The following is a 15,339-nucleotide window of genomic DNA, read 5'->3' on the forward strand; positions in this document are numbered from 1 at the left end:
CTCCAGGTGGACTTTACAGAATCAACAAACAAGTCCTGGGAGAAGCTCGGTTGGGAGGCAGCCTCAGCCTTAGAAACATTCATCTTGCAAACAGTGTGGGATTCTGATGGTTGAGTAGGAGAAGACTGAAGAAACTTGCACTGCTGCAGGGCATTAAGCACAGCACCACTGTCCAAGCTGTGGCTTCTGGGAGAAGGAGAAAGCACACACCTGGTGAGTGTAGGAGCAGAGAGGCAGAGACCCTGTTGTGTGTGGGCACTGGCAGGAGAGTAAAGTCACTTGGTTTCAGTTGGGGGCAGGGAAGACACCTGGAGTTTGCAGCCACAGGAGGGATGGCAGGAAACAAGATCATTTGTGAAACAGAGTGGCTGGGGGCCCTAGCTCTGCCCAAGGTTGAGCTTAAAGACAGACCTCAGAAAATAAGAGTGAGAAGGATCTGAGGCTTGAAGGATCGTTCCCTTACCTCAGGACTACAACTTGATTACACTAATAGCTGCTAAAAACAAAATAAAACAAAAAATAAATAAATAAAAATGAATATGCAAAAGAGAAAGAACCCAACTATAGTTACTATGGGGATAGAGAAGATCTGGGTTCATATTCAGAGAAAGATGATGGAGCTAAAAAAGTCACCCCCTTTTCAATGCATCAAATGGCCCCAAGCACAAAAAGAGTTCTTAAAAGGAATTTAATAAAAATCAAATAAGAGATACAGGAAAAATTAGAAAAAAAAAACCGAGTAACCCAAGAAAAATACAGAAAATTATTAAAAGAAAGTCAACCAACTAGAAATAGAGAATCAAACATTTAAAGAAGAAAATAATTCCTTGAAAACTAGAATTGGGCAAGGGGAAGCTGATGACATTCTAAGACGCCAAGAAATCATAACACAAAATCAAAAGAATGAATAAATAGAGGAGAAAGTGCAACATCTTATCAGAAAAACAACCAATCTGAGAACAGAGCTAGGAGATATAAGTATTGTCAGACTACCCAAAAATTACGACAAAAAAAAATCATCTTGATACAATATTACAAGAAATTATCAAGGAAAAATGCCCTGAAGTTCTAGAAAAAGAAGGCAAAGTAGAAATAGAAAAAATTCATTGATTATCACCTGAAAAAGATCCCAGAAGGAAAACTTACAGGAATATCATAGCCAAATTTCAAAGTTCCTAGGTTAAGGAGCAACAAGAAAAATTTTTTTTAAATATCATGGAGCTACAATAAGGATTATACAAGACTTAGCAGCTACTACATAGAAGGACTGTAGGTCATGAATACTATATTCCATAGAGCAAAAGAGCTGAGGTTACAACCAAGGGTAACTTGCTCAGCAAAGTTAAGTATAGTTCTGAATTTCAAAAAATGGGTATTTAATGAACTCAAAGACTTTCAGGTTTTTGTGGCAAAAATCCTCCAGAACTTAAGGGAAAATTTGACATATAACATCCAGGAGAAATATAAGGTAAACATTACAGACCAATTATAAGGGAGTCAGTGAGGTCCAAACTGTTTACTTCATGTGTGAAAATAGTAGCAGTACTCTCATGATTGTCATCATTATTTGGGTAATTTGAAAGAAAGGTGTGTGTTGAGCAGGGTATGATGGGGTGATTTTTAAAAAAATAAATAAAACTGTGTAGGAAGAGATAAAACGGAGTAATTATCTCATACAAATGAGGCATAAAAGAAAAAAAGACACAGAAGAAGCTAGAATGGGCAAGAGTGGGTAGTGCTAGACCCTAACTCTCATCAGGAATGGGTTAAAGAGGTAACAACATATGTATCCAGAAGGGAATAAAAGTCTTCTAAATTAAGAAATAAGAGGGCAAGGGAATAGGGTGCAGGAAGAAGATAAGTGAGGATTTTTTGGAGGAGTGGGTACTTTAAGGAATAGGAGGGCAAGGTAGTAGGTAGAAGTATAGCAGAAGAGTGAGGAGGGATAGGGTAAAGAGGGTGAAGAAGGATAATGAGGAAAAATGGGCAGGAGGAAAATACACAAAAAATTGTAGCTTAGAATGCGAATGAGACAAATTTATCCATAAAATGGAAACAGCTGATTAAAAGTTTGAATTCAACAATATGTTGCTTTCAGGAAACATAAAAATAAGAGATGCACACAAAGATAAAATAAAAAGCAGGAGTAGAATTTAGTATATAAAAAAGCAGAGGTAGTAATCATGATCTCAGACAAATTTAAAGTTACATTAGATTTAATCAAAAGTGAAAAATAGGGAAACTGTATTATGGGTCAGCAATACCATCCAATATTGTTTTAGGTTATTTTAATACCTAGATGGTATAAAATACCTGAACATATACCTGCCAAAACAGACACAGGAATTATATGAACATAAACATAAAATACTTTTTATACCAATAAACTCAGATCTAAATAATTGGAGTAATACTTATTGTTCATGAGTAGGTAAAGCCAATATAATTTTTAAAATGACATTTTTACCCAACTAATCTGTTTATTCAATGCCATATCAATTAAATTACTAAAAAAATTATTCTACTGAGAAAAAATAATAACAGAGTTCATTTGGAAGAACAAAAGGTCAGGAACTTCAAAGAAATAAGGGGAAGAAAAGATGTTAAGTAAGTAGATTCAGCAGTACCAGATCTTAAACTGTATTATGAGGTAAGAACATTGTTGAAGTATAAAAAGGATAATTTTAATTATTTAAACTAAAATTTTCTTGTATAAATAAAACCTATGTAGTCAAGAACAGGAGTACAGAAAATTGGGGGGAGGGAACTTTCATAGATAATCTCTCAGATAGGAAGTATTGGGTTGGAAGATTGATGTGGAGTAGGAAATGATGAGCTGGTTGATTTAGAAAAACATGAAAAGACCTGGACTTATGAAAGAAGATGCTACCCACCCTCAGAGAACAAATGATAGGAGGAAATAATGACAGTATGATCTTACATATATGTGTATGAGTACGTATGTATATGTGTGTGTATTTATAGGTATCTATGTATATGTATATATACTCATGCTTAATTGCAGCCTTTTTTAGGATGGAGCAGAGAGAGAAGGGGAAAAGAATAAATTAAAAAGTGCACGGCAGAGAACAAAAGAAAACCAACAGGGAAGCACAGAAAAACTGGACAGCTTTGAAAATGATATGTGGTACTTATTAGACAGGTTTTCTTGAAACAAATGTATTGTTTTATATTGAATCCTCTCTTATGATCAGTTGTGTACATGGTTTTTTTTTTATTCTTTTCTCATTTTGTATTTAAGTTTAAAATATAAAAAATTTACCAAAAAAATAGGAAAAAAGCAAAAACAATAACAACAAAAAACATAATGTAAAGAGGAAAGTGCCTTAGGGGTCATCTAATCCAACCTTCTCAATTTAGATACATTCTATGGGATCATATATTTAGACCTCAGAGATCATCTAGTCAACCCCCATCATTCTGTAGACAAGGACATTAAGGACCAGAGAGGGTAACTAGCTAAAGGTGGCAGAACAGCAAATAGCAGAATTCAGATCTGAACATCAAGGAACATAGGTTCCTTGATTCCAAATCCCAAACTCTTGGTGCTGAGACAATGTGGCTTATTCCCCATCCAGTGCAAATGTGTGTCTGAAGTATATCTAAGGCTTAATGGAAATCAGCGGCAGTTGCGTATGAATTGCAGAATCACAGAATGTGGCAGTCAGAAGGCTGCGTGCCAACCATCTAACAGTATGCTTACTACACCATATCTGATGAGCGGGCATTCGACTTCTGCTTTAGGGTCAGTGGCTGGGCCAGGGGAGGTGTCATGGACATGGTGGACAGCCTGGCTCCTGAAGAATGAGTAAAATTCAGAAAGGGAAAGAAGAGGGTGAAGGCACTCCAATCAAGGAGGGTGGCATGAGGAAAAACATAAGGAGAGGAAATAATCCTGGCCAGTGAAGAGAAATGAGGAGCTTAATGTAGCTGAAAGGTTTCTTCTGTAGGGAAACAATGAGAGAGAAGGCTAGCAAAGGAGGAGATTAGAAATGGATCATGGAGGGTTATGAATGCCAAGCCAAATTCTAGTCTGATCCATGGGAAGTAATTTGAAGAGAACTGACCATTCCTTCTGGCATCATGAGTAAGATGAGTGAAGATGATGACCCTGTTACACAGGTGTGAGGTGATAAGGCCTGAAATAGAGAGGATGAGTGCAACGAAGGGGATACCCATGAGAGAAATTGTGGTGAAGGAAACAACTGGACTTGGAAACCAAAATGCTGTGGAGAGAGAAGGAAAGGTCAAAGGTGACTGAGGTGAGGAGCCTGGGAGAACAGTAGGGCCATCAAAGAAACAAAGAAGGTAAGAAGACAGCTAGCTTCAAGGCATGACTAAAGAGTTGGCAGATAAAAAGTTCCTAACCTTCTCCTAAATAGGAATCCTTCTGTGACATCTTGAACAAGTGTCTTTCTGCCCCTAAAGGGTGGGGAGAAAACTAAACCCTAGAAGCTGCCCATCCTACCTTTAGACAACTCGAAATTATTAGGAACTTTTTCCTTATTTTGAGCCAAAATCTACCATATTGACATAACAGCTCTTTGAGTACTTAAAAGACAGCTATTGTGACTTCCCCACTCCATCCTCAACCAAGGTTTCTTTTCTCTAGGCAAACATTTCTTCCATCTGGGACCTACTGACTGAAGAAGTAGCAGGAGATCAAAGTAGAGATCATAAAATTGTAGATTAAGAACAAAAAGGGGTCTTATAGGTAATCTACCCCAAGCCCTTCATTATTTTATAGATGAGAAAACTGAGTCCTAGTGAATAACTCACAGAGTAAGAAGTAAGACAAGGGTCAAAAGCATTCAAATACAATATGCTTTATATGGTATAATAAGATATTCTGAAGGTGATTAGAGATGCAGGCCTGGAGTTTGGGAGAAAGATCAAGACTGGTACACAGGTATGGGAGACATCTGTGTAAAAGTGATAGCTAAGGCTGGGTGAGGGATTGAGATTCCTAATGCAGAGTGTGGAGAAATGAAGGACAGAGTACTTGACCCAAGACTCAAGGAAAAAAGAAACCTAGGGGCAAAATCAAGGATACCCCGAGCTTGTCAGTCATCTAGCATTTATTAAGCACCTGTTATGTGCCAGGCAGTGAACACATGGGCAATGGGCAGCTAGGTGGCATAGTAGATAGAGCACAGGACCTGGAGTCAGGAAGGCCTGACCTGAGACACTTACTAGCTATGTGACCCTGTATGCCTCAGTTTCCTCATCCATAAAATGAGCTGGAGAAGGAAATGGCAAAACACTCCAGTACCTCTACCAAGAATACCCAAAATGGGGTCATGAAGAGTTGGACACAACTGAAACAAATGAACAGCAGCATGTGTCAGACATTGTACTACTTGGATAACTGCATGAAGTCAGGTCAATACACAACCAAAAATACAAAAAGAAGAAAAAGACTCCTCAAGGAGCTCATCATCTCATGAAAAGAAAACTATGTAGAAATGAGATATAGATAAGCGGGAGATGATGTCAGTGGGAAAACCTTAAGATTAAGGATTGAGAAAGACTTTGTGCAGAAGGATTTTTGTTAAGACCTGAAAGAAACCTGAGAAACTAGGAGATGGAAATGAGGAGAGAGTTCCAAGCAGGTGGACAGTCAATGAAAACACTAGGTGACATGATGGTACATTTTTGTCCTGAAGACCCTGAATCCAGAAGGGCCCTTGGAAGTCCAAACCTCTTACTTAACAGATGATAAAACTGAGGTCAAACAGGGTTAGCAGAGTCAACATTTGAACCCAGCTCCAAAATCCATGTTAGATCAAAATAGAAATCTTTTGAGGGAAAAGGAAATGATGTTAACTTGGAGTTTATGCTATCCAAAGAGGAGAAATTGAGGCACAGTTAGACATATTCTCTGACCCTTCAGGCAGCCAAATTTTAAAAGAGTCTTAGAAAGAATAAGTAGCATTCCCTAGCCAAACATTCCAAAGGGACTGATGATTCATGAGCTCTCAATAATGAAATTCTATTACCACATCCCTGTTACCACCAGTGAAGAGCTTGGGCAGCAGGTGGAATGGCCCTAGTTACCCTGGCACCACTCACTCCTACTACCATATTGAGGTCAAGCTGATGTTATCAGTAAAGGCAAGGTTCAGAGGGAATGTCTCTTGGGAGTTGGATGGCTCTCTGTGAGTAGTGGCAATGGGGTCAAATAATTTCAAAGGCTCCCAGATAAGGTGGGGACAGGGAGTGGTGAGGTGGGCATAGGGGAGAAACAAGAGTTATCTGCTAGCACAGGATGGGTAGAACAGGATTTTCACCAAGAGTCCCAAGGTTTGGGATAAAGGAAGGAACAGTCCATATGCTTGGCCTACCCTAATCTGTCTCCACCTGGCTATCTCATCAGCATCTTAAAGTCAACATGTCCAAAAATTAGCTTATTCTCTGTCTTCCTGAATGTATACTCTTCTCTCCAATTTCATCCCATTTCTGTCTATGACTCAGTGTTTTTGTCTCTTCACTCTCCCTCATCTCTGAAATGCAAACTACTTACCAAGTCCCATGATTTTCTAACAATACATCTTTCATCTCTATCAGCTCGTACTTTTCTAAATGCCAGACTCTAGTAAAAAGCCTACCTGGAAAAAGGTGACTTGAATGCAAGAATCTCCTGACAGGTCTCCTTCCCACCCTACCCCCTACCCCCATTTCAATCTATCCTTCCCAGGGCTGCTGAACTCATCTTCCTTAGACAGAGAATTACTATTCTACTAATTCAAGTTTACCTTCTTTGACCCGGAATTAAAAGCCCTCCACAATGGAACGCCCTATCTTTCCTCTCTTATTGTATACTGTTGACACATACACACAGAACATGACATCCTAGTCAGCTGCGGCTGATTGATTCTGAGACGTGAATGGTGGTGCTTGACTAGGAAATGCTAGTTTTTGATTAGTGGTCTCTCCCCCTACCTTTTTAATTGTGGATTTCTAGTAATGAATAACTTCTGACCATCCATTCCTCCCCATCCCCACCCCCAGCAAATATGTCACATGATGGCTTTGTGCCTTCTTCACACTGCTCCCTAGGCCTAGAAGAGCTTCTCTTTACCCTTCCCATTTTATCACTTCAGTTCCTAATTGCCTTTTAAAATCCAGTTTTCTTCTGATAGTTTTTCTTTCCTTGTTGGATTCCTCTTAACACCCCAGTCATGCTTCAGTAACCCACGTGGTACTTTTACAGTTCTCTAAGCTGCATGTACACTGGGATGGTGTCTTATCGCTCTACTAGTCCTTTAAAAGAAAAGGCTATGTCTCATCTAAATTCCATAGGCGATTTGCACAGCTCATATGTGATTAATAAAAATGTTTGCTCTATTAGTATACTGTATAGCTGCATCTTATAACCAGAAGGGATCTTAGTCTTAAAGAGAAGCTGAGACAGTCCAAGTCATGACAAGGCTCTATTGTTAGGGTGAAATTCCTCTGAAAATAGAAGGTCCAGGCACTGACAGTATCTGATACTCTCCCCACCTTCCAATGCCCACAATACTTGAAAGAAAATCAACAAATTCCTCCTGCCCACACACTCCCCTGCAAGTCCTCTGATGCATTAGTTCCATTTAAAATTGTATCCAGTAAAGCCTTGGCAAGGCTAGGGAGGGAAGGAAATCTTCCTTGGTTGTGCCAAGAGGCCATAACAAAAATCCATCAAATACTTACTATATACTGAATACGGTGCTGAGTGGACATATAAATAAACCTAAGCTTCTGACCTCATGGATTCTAGTAGAAAGACAAGACAAAAAGAGAACTGTAATACCAGCTATTGCAAGATGAGTACACATTGTTGCTCAGTCATGTCTGACTCTTCATAACTCCATTTGGGGTTTTCTTGGCAAAGACACTGGAGTGGTTTGCCATTTCTTTCTCCAGCTCATTTTGCAGGTGAAGAACTAAGGCAAACAGTGTTAAGTAATTTGCTCAGGCTCACACAGTTAGTAAGTGTCTAAGGCCAGTTTTTGAACTTAGGAAGCTGAGTCTTCCTGACTCCAGACCTCCAGCTCTATCCTCTGTGCCACCGGGCTGCCTTAGTACATTAGAGAGGCGCAAGGCAAAGATCTGCATAAAGTCAAAAGGGGAAAGGTAGTAATCAGAGGGGAGATGGGGAAAGATTTCCCAGAGGGCCAATAATTTAAGTTGGGTTTCTAAAAAGAAGAAATGTTGTTTCAGACTATACAAACACCATGTTATAGCAGACAGAGAGGGATTCTTGGAGTCAGGAAGACCTGGGCTCAAGGCCTGTTTCTGGCACTTGGTGGCTGTGTGACCCTGAGAAGGTAGCAGCAGCCTCTTAATATCCCAGGCAACTCAATAAGACTTTCAGGTGTATAAGTTGCAAGACAGTTACTGAATCAGCACTGGCAGAGGGAGTTTCCTTACACCTATTCACCGGTGGAATCACAAGTCCAGATCAGACCAGAATGAAATTTTAAAGAGAAACATGCCAAGTTCCACATATAAATCTTTCTGGCGGCTTCCACATCCTAGCTTGCTCTGCTGAGCCCCACGAGGTACCTTTGCTACTCCATCTCAGAGGCCATAGCTGGGAGGCAGAGGGCTGGCATCCTGTAAGCACGTTACTTCCCCGCTCTGGGCCTCGGTTTCTCCCTCTCTAAAGAAGGGGCCTGATTGGACTCTGTTTTCTGTTTCTGCTTTTCCGTACAGCCTTAATAGCGCAACAGAATAGCAGGAGACAGAATTCGCTGGTCTCCAATCGGACCAAGTCTCTGAGTGCCTCCGCCCCGCCCGCCCCCGGCTCCGGCCTGAAGATGGACCCGGCCGGCTCCTGGCCCAGGGTGCCAGCCTCCCCTTCTCCCCTACTCCCACCTCCCTCCGGCTCCGCACCAGAGCATTGGAACAGCTGAGCAAGGAGACGACCAGAAGGAAGAACCATCGCCGCTTGTAGGTCTGGTAGCCAGTCAGTCCGCTCAGAGCTCTGGGCTCCATGCTCCCTACAGTGGGGGAGTCCGGGCTGCCAGGGGCGGCGGCGTCCGGCATTCCCTGGGCAGAAGTGGCTCAGCGAGAAGCCTGCTCCAGCGCCCTGTGGCATGAACTCCGCGGCGGCGCGGAGCTGGCCGGGCCGGAGGATCAATCCCACGTCACAGCCCACGGGTGACCTTCTGCTCCACCCGTGGTCGCCTGCTTATCACTCTACCAGCGCCCACCGCCCGGCCCCAGCCTCCCGCCTCCATGCCACACGCGGATGTCCCCCACACTGCGTGACGCAACCGGGCCAACTCCGGGTGGGGAGGAAGGGATCTGGAGGGGAGGAGCTGGAAAGCAGAGAAGTGAGACAGAGGCAGGCGGGACCATGCAGTGCAGGGAGGGGTGTGTCCCGTGCCCAGTGTGGGCGCACCTGGAGCGCTGGGGCATCTGAAAAGTCTGTTGGGGGTCGCAGATCTCCTGGCGATCCGTGAGCTGCATTTCCTTCTAGGGTCTGCCCAGCGCTGAGAGCTTACTCACGAACAGTGAGTTCCCAGGAGCGTCCTAGGGATTCACAGGGAGAGACACTTTGTAACCACTTGTTACTTGGGATAGAAGTGTTGTGTCTGTCAAACTAAGCCCGTTCCCTGTGCCGGGCACTGTTGTGTGTACTGGAGATGAAGAGAAAGGCCAAATGCAGTCCCTGCTCTCGAAGAGCTCGTAATATGATGGTAGAGACAGCATGTAAACAAAATGTACTGGAAGGGAATCATGTCGGAGAAAATATCAGGGACTAGAAAAGGCTTCTTGCAGAAAATCGGACTTTGAGATATGAAGGAGTCGAGGGAAACCAGAAGGCGGAGAGGAGGGGGGGAGACTATTCCAGGAAGGCGAAGCAGCCGATGGAAATGCTTGAAGTTGGGGCGGAGTGTGCCCGGAGGCCACTGTCACTGGATCACAGAGCACGAAGAATCGTGGAAGGGAGGAAGGTGTAAGATGAAGGGTTTAAAAAGCCAAACGGTGTAACCCTTGTCCCAAAGCCCTTTGGTCTGTGACTTTCCTTAGTGGACTCCATGCTATGCTTTTGGAGAGTCCAGAGGTTAGCCTCATGTTTGAAGAGTCTCCAAAGGAGAGACTCGAAGGGTGCGGCGGAAGGCTGCAGATTTAGACAACTCTGCTCCACCCTCCCCGGGGCAAGTCAGGCTCTCATAACAATGGGCTTTGGGACAAGGCTTAAGACGGATTTTAGATGCAAGTGTTGAGTAATCCTAACACTTTGTGACTTGGGATGGGAATCTCCCTGCAATTCATTTTTATTTCTTAGATTTGAAATGAGGAAGCGATGTTGGAATTGTGCTTTTCCACCCAATCCCACCAATCTGTTGTGAACCTACTAGTGACATGAGCAAGAAAGAGGCACCTGGACATTCCTATCTATTCACATTCAGATTGTGTGATTGAGTGGGGCTAGCACAGTAGGCAAACTGATCACCTGGGTTTCAAACACATGAACCACAGAATCAGGATCCTGAAGTTGGAAGGGACTCCAGAGGTCATCCAGCCCAACCTATAGTAAACCTCCTCTAGGGCATACCTGTCTGTCACTCATCCAGCCTCTACTGAAAAGACCTTAAGTGGTGCGCCCACTTTTAGGAAAAAATCTGTTCCACTTTTAGACAATTAGCAAGTTTCCTCTTATGCGAAGTCCAAATTAGCTTGGTTGCCACTTACAGCCACTGTTCTGAGTCCTCCAGTTTGGAACAAATCTACTTCCTCTTTCCTGGGATGTCTTCACATCTATGAAGATAACTATCATTTCTCTCCCCACCCCCAGTTTTCTCTTCTCCAGGCTAAATGGGGGAGGTGGGGTCCCTCCTCACTTACTCCCCAAGATAAGTGATTTCCCTCTGAGATTCCTTCCTTTTATCCTGTAGAGAGAGATAGAGACCCACACAGAGAGACAGACAGAAAGATAGAAACAAAGACAGAGACAGAGAGAGGTACATGTACCTTGTGATGGGGTGCTTGGGTACATGTGCTTGGATCCCAATTCTAAAATCACATTTCTCTTTAAAAATCACATTTCTCCCTAGCCTCAAAACACTGTATCACGTAGTTTCTCCCCAGCCCAAGGACATAGCCTGCCCCACCAACAATCATTATCTTCCTTCCCGCTACAATAGCCAAGTGCACCTGTAGAATTTATTAGACTGAATCAGGTGTGTTCTGGCTGAGCTGGCTGTATACTGGATCATAACAACAGTTACTACATACTGATCAATTATATGTATCCTAGACTTAGACATACGTATACTCTCTTATATTTATCTTGTCTAACAAGACATTGATGAGAGCAGCCTGGTGTTCCTTAGTCAGTCCTGACCTCTGGTTGACTTAGTGGTGTTTCAGGCCTAAAATCGCACCTTCGTGTAGCCCCTTACTTGGGCTATTTCCTGATGAATCTGGGTAAAATACCTGCATACCAAAAATGCATGTTTCTTTAGGGACTAACCACTCCTTAACTACTCCCTAATCCCACCCTGAATCACCTAGTTAGCATATTTGGTACATGTCTTACTAAAGAATATCCTATATAAACTTTACCTATATCCCTCTAAGGTTGCAGTTTCCCTAAGAACTCTTGCCCACTGTAAAGCATAATGAATCTTTACCTTGACCTCAAGAATGCTTGAGTCTGTGAATTCTTTCCCAGAAGGCCCACACGGGGAACTCCAGTCTTGGAGTTCCTGTATCCATATCTCTCAAGTCCTCATCACCTTGTACATATGTAGTCATTTGCACATTATCTCCTCCATTAGAATTCAGTCTCCCTGAAGTAAGCAATGATTTTTTGCTTTCTTTATAGCCCTAACATTTACCACTGTACCTAGCACAGAGTTATGTACTTAAAAAGTGCTATTCACTTGACTTATTAACTAGTCCCCTACCCCCACCTCCTGTTGAGAAGTGAAACCATTACAAGCATAATGATGTAAGAGGTACAGATTTGGGTGAAAAGGAAAGGACATAGGGAGGAGCCTAGCTAGCTCCAGAGTTGCAGGATTGGAGAGAGGAGTGAGTCCAGGTGACCCAAGTGATTGATGTGCCTGGCCCAGAGTCAGTTGGAGTTCCTCCCTCCCCAAAGTGGGTCTAGACAATGAAGTAGCAGAGCAGGTCTTCAGGGGAACATCAAGATACACCAGGCAGTGGAAATATGGATAGTTCTGGCTCTTCACACATCTGAGATAAAACTAATGTAAGTCACCTGTAAAGGGCAGAGCTTTTACGAAAACTCTGTGCCTAATTAGGAAATAACACCAGGACTTTATCAGCGGCCCTTCAGGTCAGTGTGAAGGGTCAGGTGAAACCATGAAACTACAGACCTATTCTAACAAGTACTGCCTCCATCATACTAATTCATCAGGAAATAGAGTTATTGTTTTCCCTACTGAAACAACCTGGAAATCTGCTGCTGTTCACTTCTGAGTCACTGAGGCTTGAAATTCCAGAGTCACTGACTCAGGCTACCAGACTGGAAGGCACTTCAGAGCAGAATTCAACAAATGGGGTTTAGCTTAGAAAGCTACCTTTCCAACCCCCAGGCATCAGAACTGGGTTAATATTTCAGCATTCAAGGAGAGAAAAAGACAAAACGTGACTACGGAGCATTGGTTCCAACTTCAGTTAATGACCAAATGTCAGAGAATGTAGAGAAAGTTCCTTTGCAAAAGTATATAAACAGTTGAGTACCCCAGGGCAAGGCAGTTCTTGGGCCCTTTCAAGAAGTTCTGGAAGCCATTAGCCTGTCCTTTTACCTCATTCATTCCTGCTTCCTCCACCCTGGTTAAAAAGGGACTGCAACGTCACATCCTTGAGGCAATGTCATCTAGGGCCAAAAATCTCTCAAGTTATTCTGAAAAATGAATGATGTATAAGGGTTTAGAATAAATTGGACTGGTCCCTACCACTCTGAGGAGACATCTCTGTAAAGTCACCAACAACCTACTCACTAAATCCAATGGGCTTTTTTCCCCCAATCCATTGTCAGCTACTACCCTCTTTCAATTTCCAGACCTGTGACTTGGGACTTGAAATTTTGGACCTTCTGAAGGAGTTAGTTATTTAAAAGGTATTCTGGAAAATTATGGTAACAGCATGCATTTTCTAGAGCACTGACCCCAAGCCTAGCCAAATATCTGTAAAAAATGGCTCTAAACAAATTCTGGAGCTGTAGAACCCACAGAATGATGGCATGAAGCAAATCTCCAGCCCAAGATAGCCTGGAAGGTTGCCAGGGAGTGTCTATCACACCATGCTGGGAGAAGAGTGCAGTCCAGTGTACAGAAGGGCACAGAAGGGACCTGAGCAGACCTTGGGGAAACTGAATCTCTCATACCTGTGGTGGTTTCCAGACTTCATGACCCCAAAACGCTGAGGACAAATTGGAAGGTCAGTGGAAAAAGGCTGTGGGACCAGTACAGGAGAGTGAAGTGGTCTAGCCCGAACCCCAGGGTTGTAAGGAATCTGGAACTCTCAGGTTATCAGGGTCATGATGCCCTCAGGAGAAATCTCTTGAGACAACATGTTCTTGCATGACTTATATGATGGACCACCCTTATGCAATAACCAACTTTCACAATTATTTTGAGCAAGAACAACAACAGCCAAGCATGTAAGCTCAGCACATAGTGTTTACAAACTTCTTGCATGTATGGAAGTAGAATGCCTATATATACCCTGAGCTAGCTGAGAATAAACGAAGTGCATATCATCTTTGCTCCCACCTCATTCATTCATGCCCAGAGGAAAGATCTCATGCAGGCATGAGATCTTTGGGAACTTAACACAGGGTGGTAGAGGGGGCAGGAGAACCTGTGGCAGCCATACCAGCAGCAGGGGCAGAGTCAGTCACTGTTCCTGGAGCTTTAGGCCCATAGATTGTGGGGGAATCAAGCAGCTGACAGTATACTCCCTGACCCCTACTGGAAGTAGAGATCTACCTCAACAAAGAGCTCAAAAGTCAAGTAAATGGCTGGGGAAATGAGCAAAAACCAAAAAAAGAATCAGAATATAGAATCTTACTAGAAGTGATAAGGAAGACCAAAACATGCAACAGAAGACAACAAAGTCAAAGCTCTTCCATCCAAAACCTCCAATAAAAATATGAATTGGTTTTAGGCCACAAAAGAGCTCAAGAAGGATTTTGAAAATCAAGTAAGAGAAGTGGAGCAAAAATTAGGAGGAGAAATGAGAGTGATGCAAGAAAATTATGAGAAACAAGTCAACTGCTTGATAAAGGAGACCCAAAAAAATGCTGAAGAAAATAATACTGTAAAATATAGACTAACCCAAATGGCAAAAGAGATCCAAAAAGCCAATGAGGAGAAGAATGCCCTAAAAAGCAAAACTGGTCAGATGGAAAAGGAGGTCCAAAAGCTCACTGAAGAAAATCATTCCTTAAAGATTAGAATGGAGCAGATGGAAGCTAATGACTTTATGAAAAATTAAGAAATTATAAAACAAACCAAAGGAATGAAAAGATAGTAGACAATGTGAAATATCTCACTGGAAAAACAACTGACTTGGAAAATAGATCCAGGAAAGACAATTTAAAAATTATGGGACTACCTGAAAGTCATGATCAAAAAAAGAGCCTAGACATCACCTTTCAAGAAACTATCAAGGAAAACTGCCCTCATATTCTAGAACCAAAGGGTAAAATAAATATTGAAAGAATCCACCAATCACCTCCTGAAAGAGATTCCCAAAGGAAAACTCCTAGGAATATTGTAGCCAAATTCCAGAGCTCCCAGGTCAAGGAGAAAATATTACAAGCAGCTAGATAGAAACAATTCATGTATTGTAGAAATGCAATCAGGATAACACAAGATCTAGCAGCTTCTACATTAAGAGATTGCAGGACTTGGAATATGATATTCCAGAAGTATGGAATTTCAATGAAATAGAGGACTTTCAAGCATTCTTGATGAAAAGACCAGAGCTGAATAGAAAATTTGACTTTCAAACACAAGAATCAAGAGAAGCATGAAAAGGTAAATAGGAAAGAGAAATCATAAGGGACTTACTAAAGTTTAACTGTTTGCATTCCTACATGGAAAGACAATATTTCTAATTCTTGAGACTTTTCTCAGTACTAGGGTATTTGAAAGGATTATACACATATAGACAGAGGGCACAGGGTGAATTGAATAGGAAGGAATGACACCTAAAAAATAAAATTAAGGGTTGAGAGAGGAATATACTGGAAGGAGAAAGGGAAAAGTAGAATGGGGCAAATTATCTCTCACATAAAAGAGGCAAGAAAAAGCTTTTTCAATGGAAGGGAAGAGAGGGGAGGTGAAA

The 15,339-nt window shown here is 42.2% G+C and overlaps 1 protein-coding gene across 1 annotated transcript in view; it reads right to left on the bottom strand.

The window, feature by feature from the left end:
• The window catches only part of SLC49A3 (solute carrier family 49 member 3), a 54,566-nt gene extending 45,074 nt beyond the window's left edge, over positions 1-9,492 (bottom strand). Inside the window, 3 exon segments of the mRNA XM_072619729.1 lie at positions 8,899-9,056; positions 9,059-9,143; positions 9,145-9,492. Coding sequence (XP_072475830.1) covers positions 8,899-9,056; positions 9,059-9,143; positions 9,145-9,477 — 576 coding nt within the window. The 5' untranslated portion in view covers positions 9,478-9,492.
• Between the last annotated feature and the right edge of the window lie 5,847 nt (positions 9,493-15,339).

The sequence above is a fragment of the Notamacropus eugenii genome, chromosome 6 (assembly GCF_028372415.1).
Source record: "Notamacropus eugenii isolate mMacEug1 chromosome 6, mMacEug1.pri_v2, whole genome shotgun sequence".
NCBI lineage: Eukaryota > Metazoa > Chordata > Mammalia > Diprotodontia > Macropodidae > Notamacropus > Notamacropus eugenii.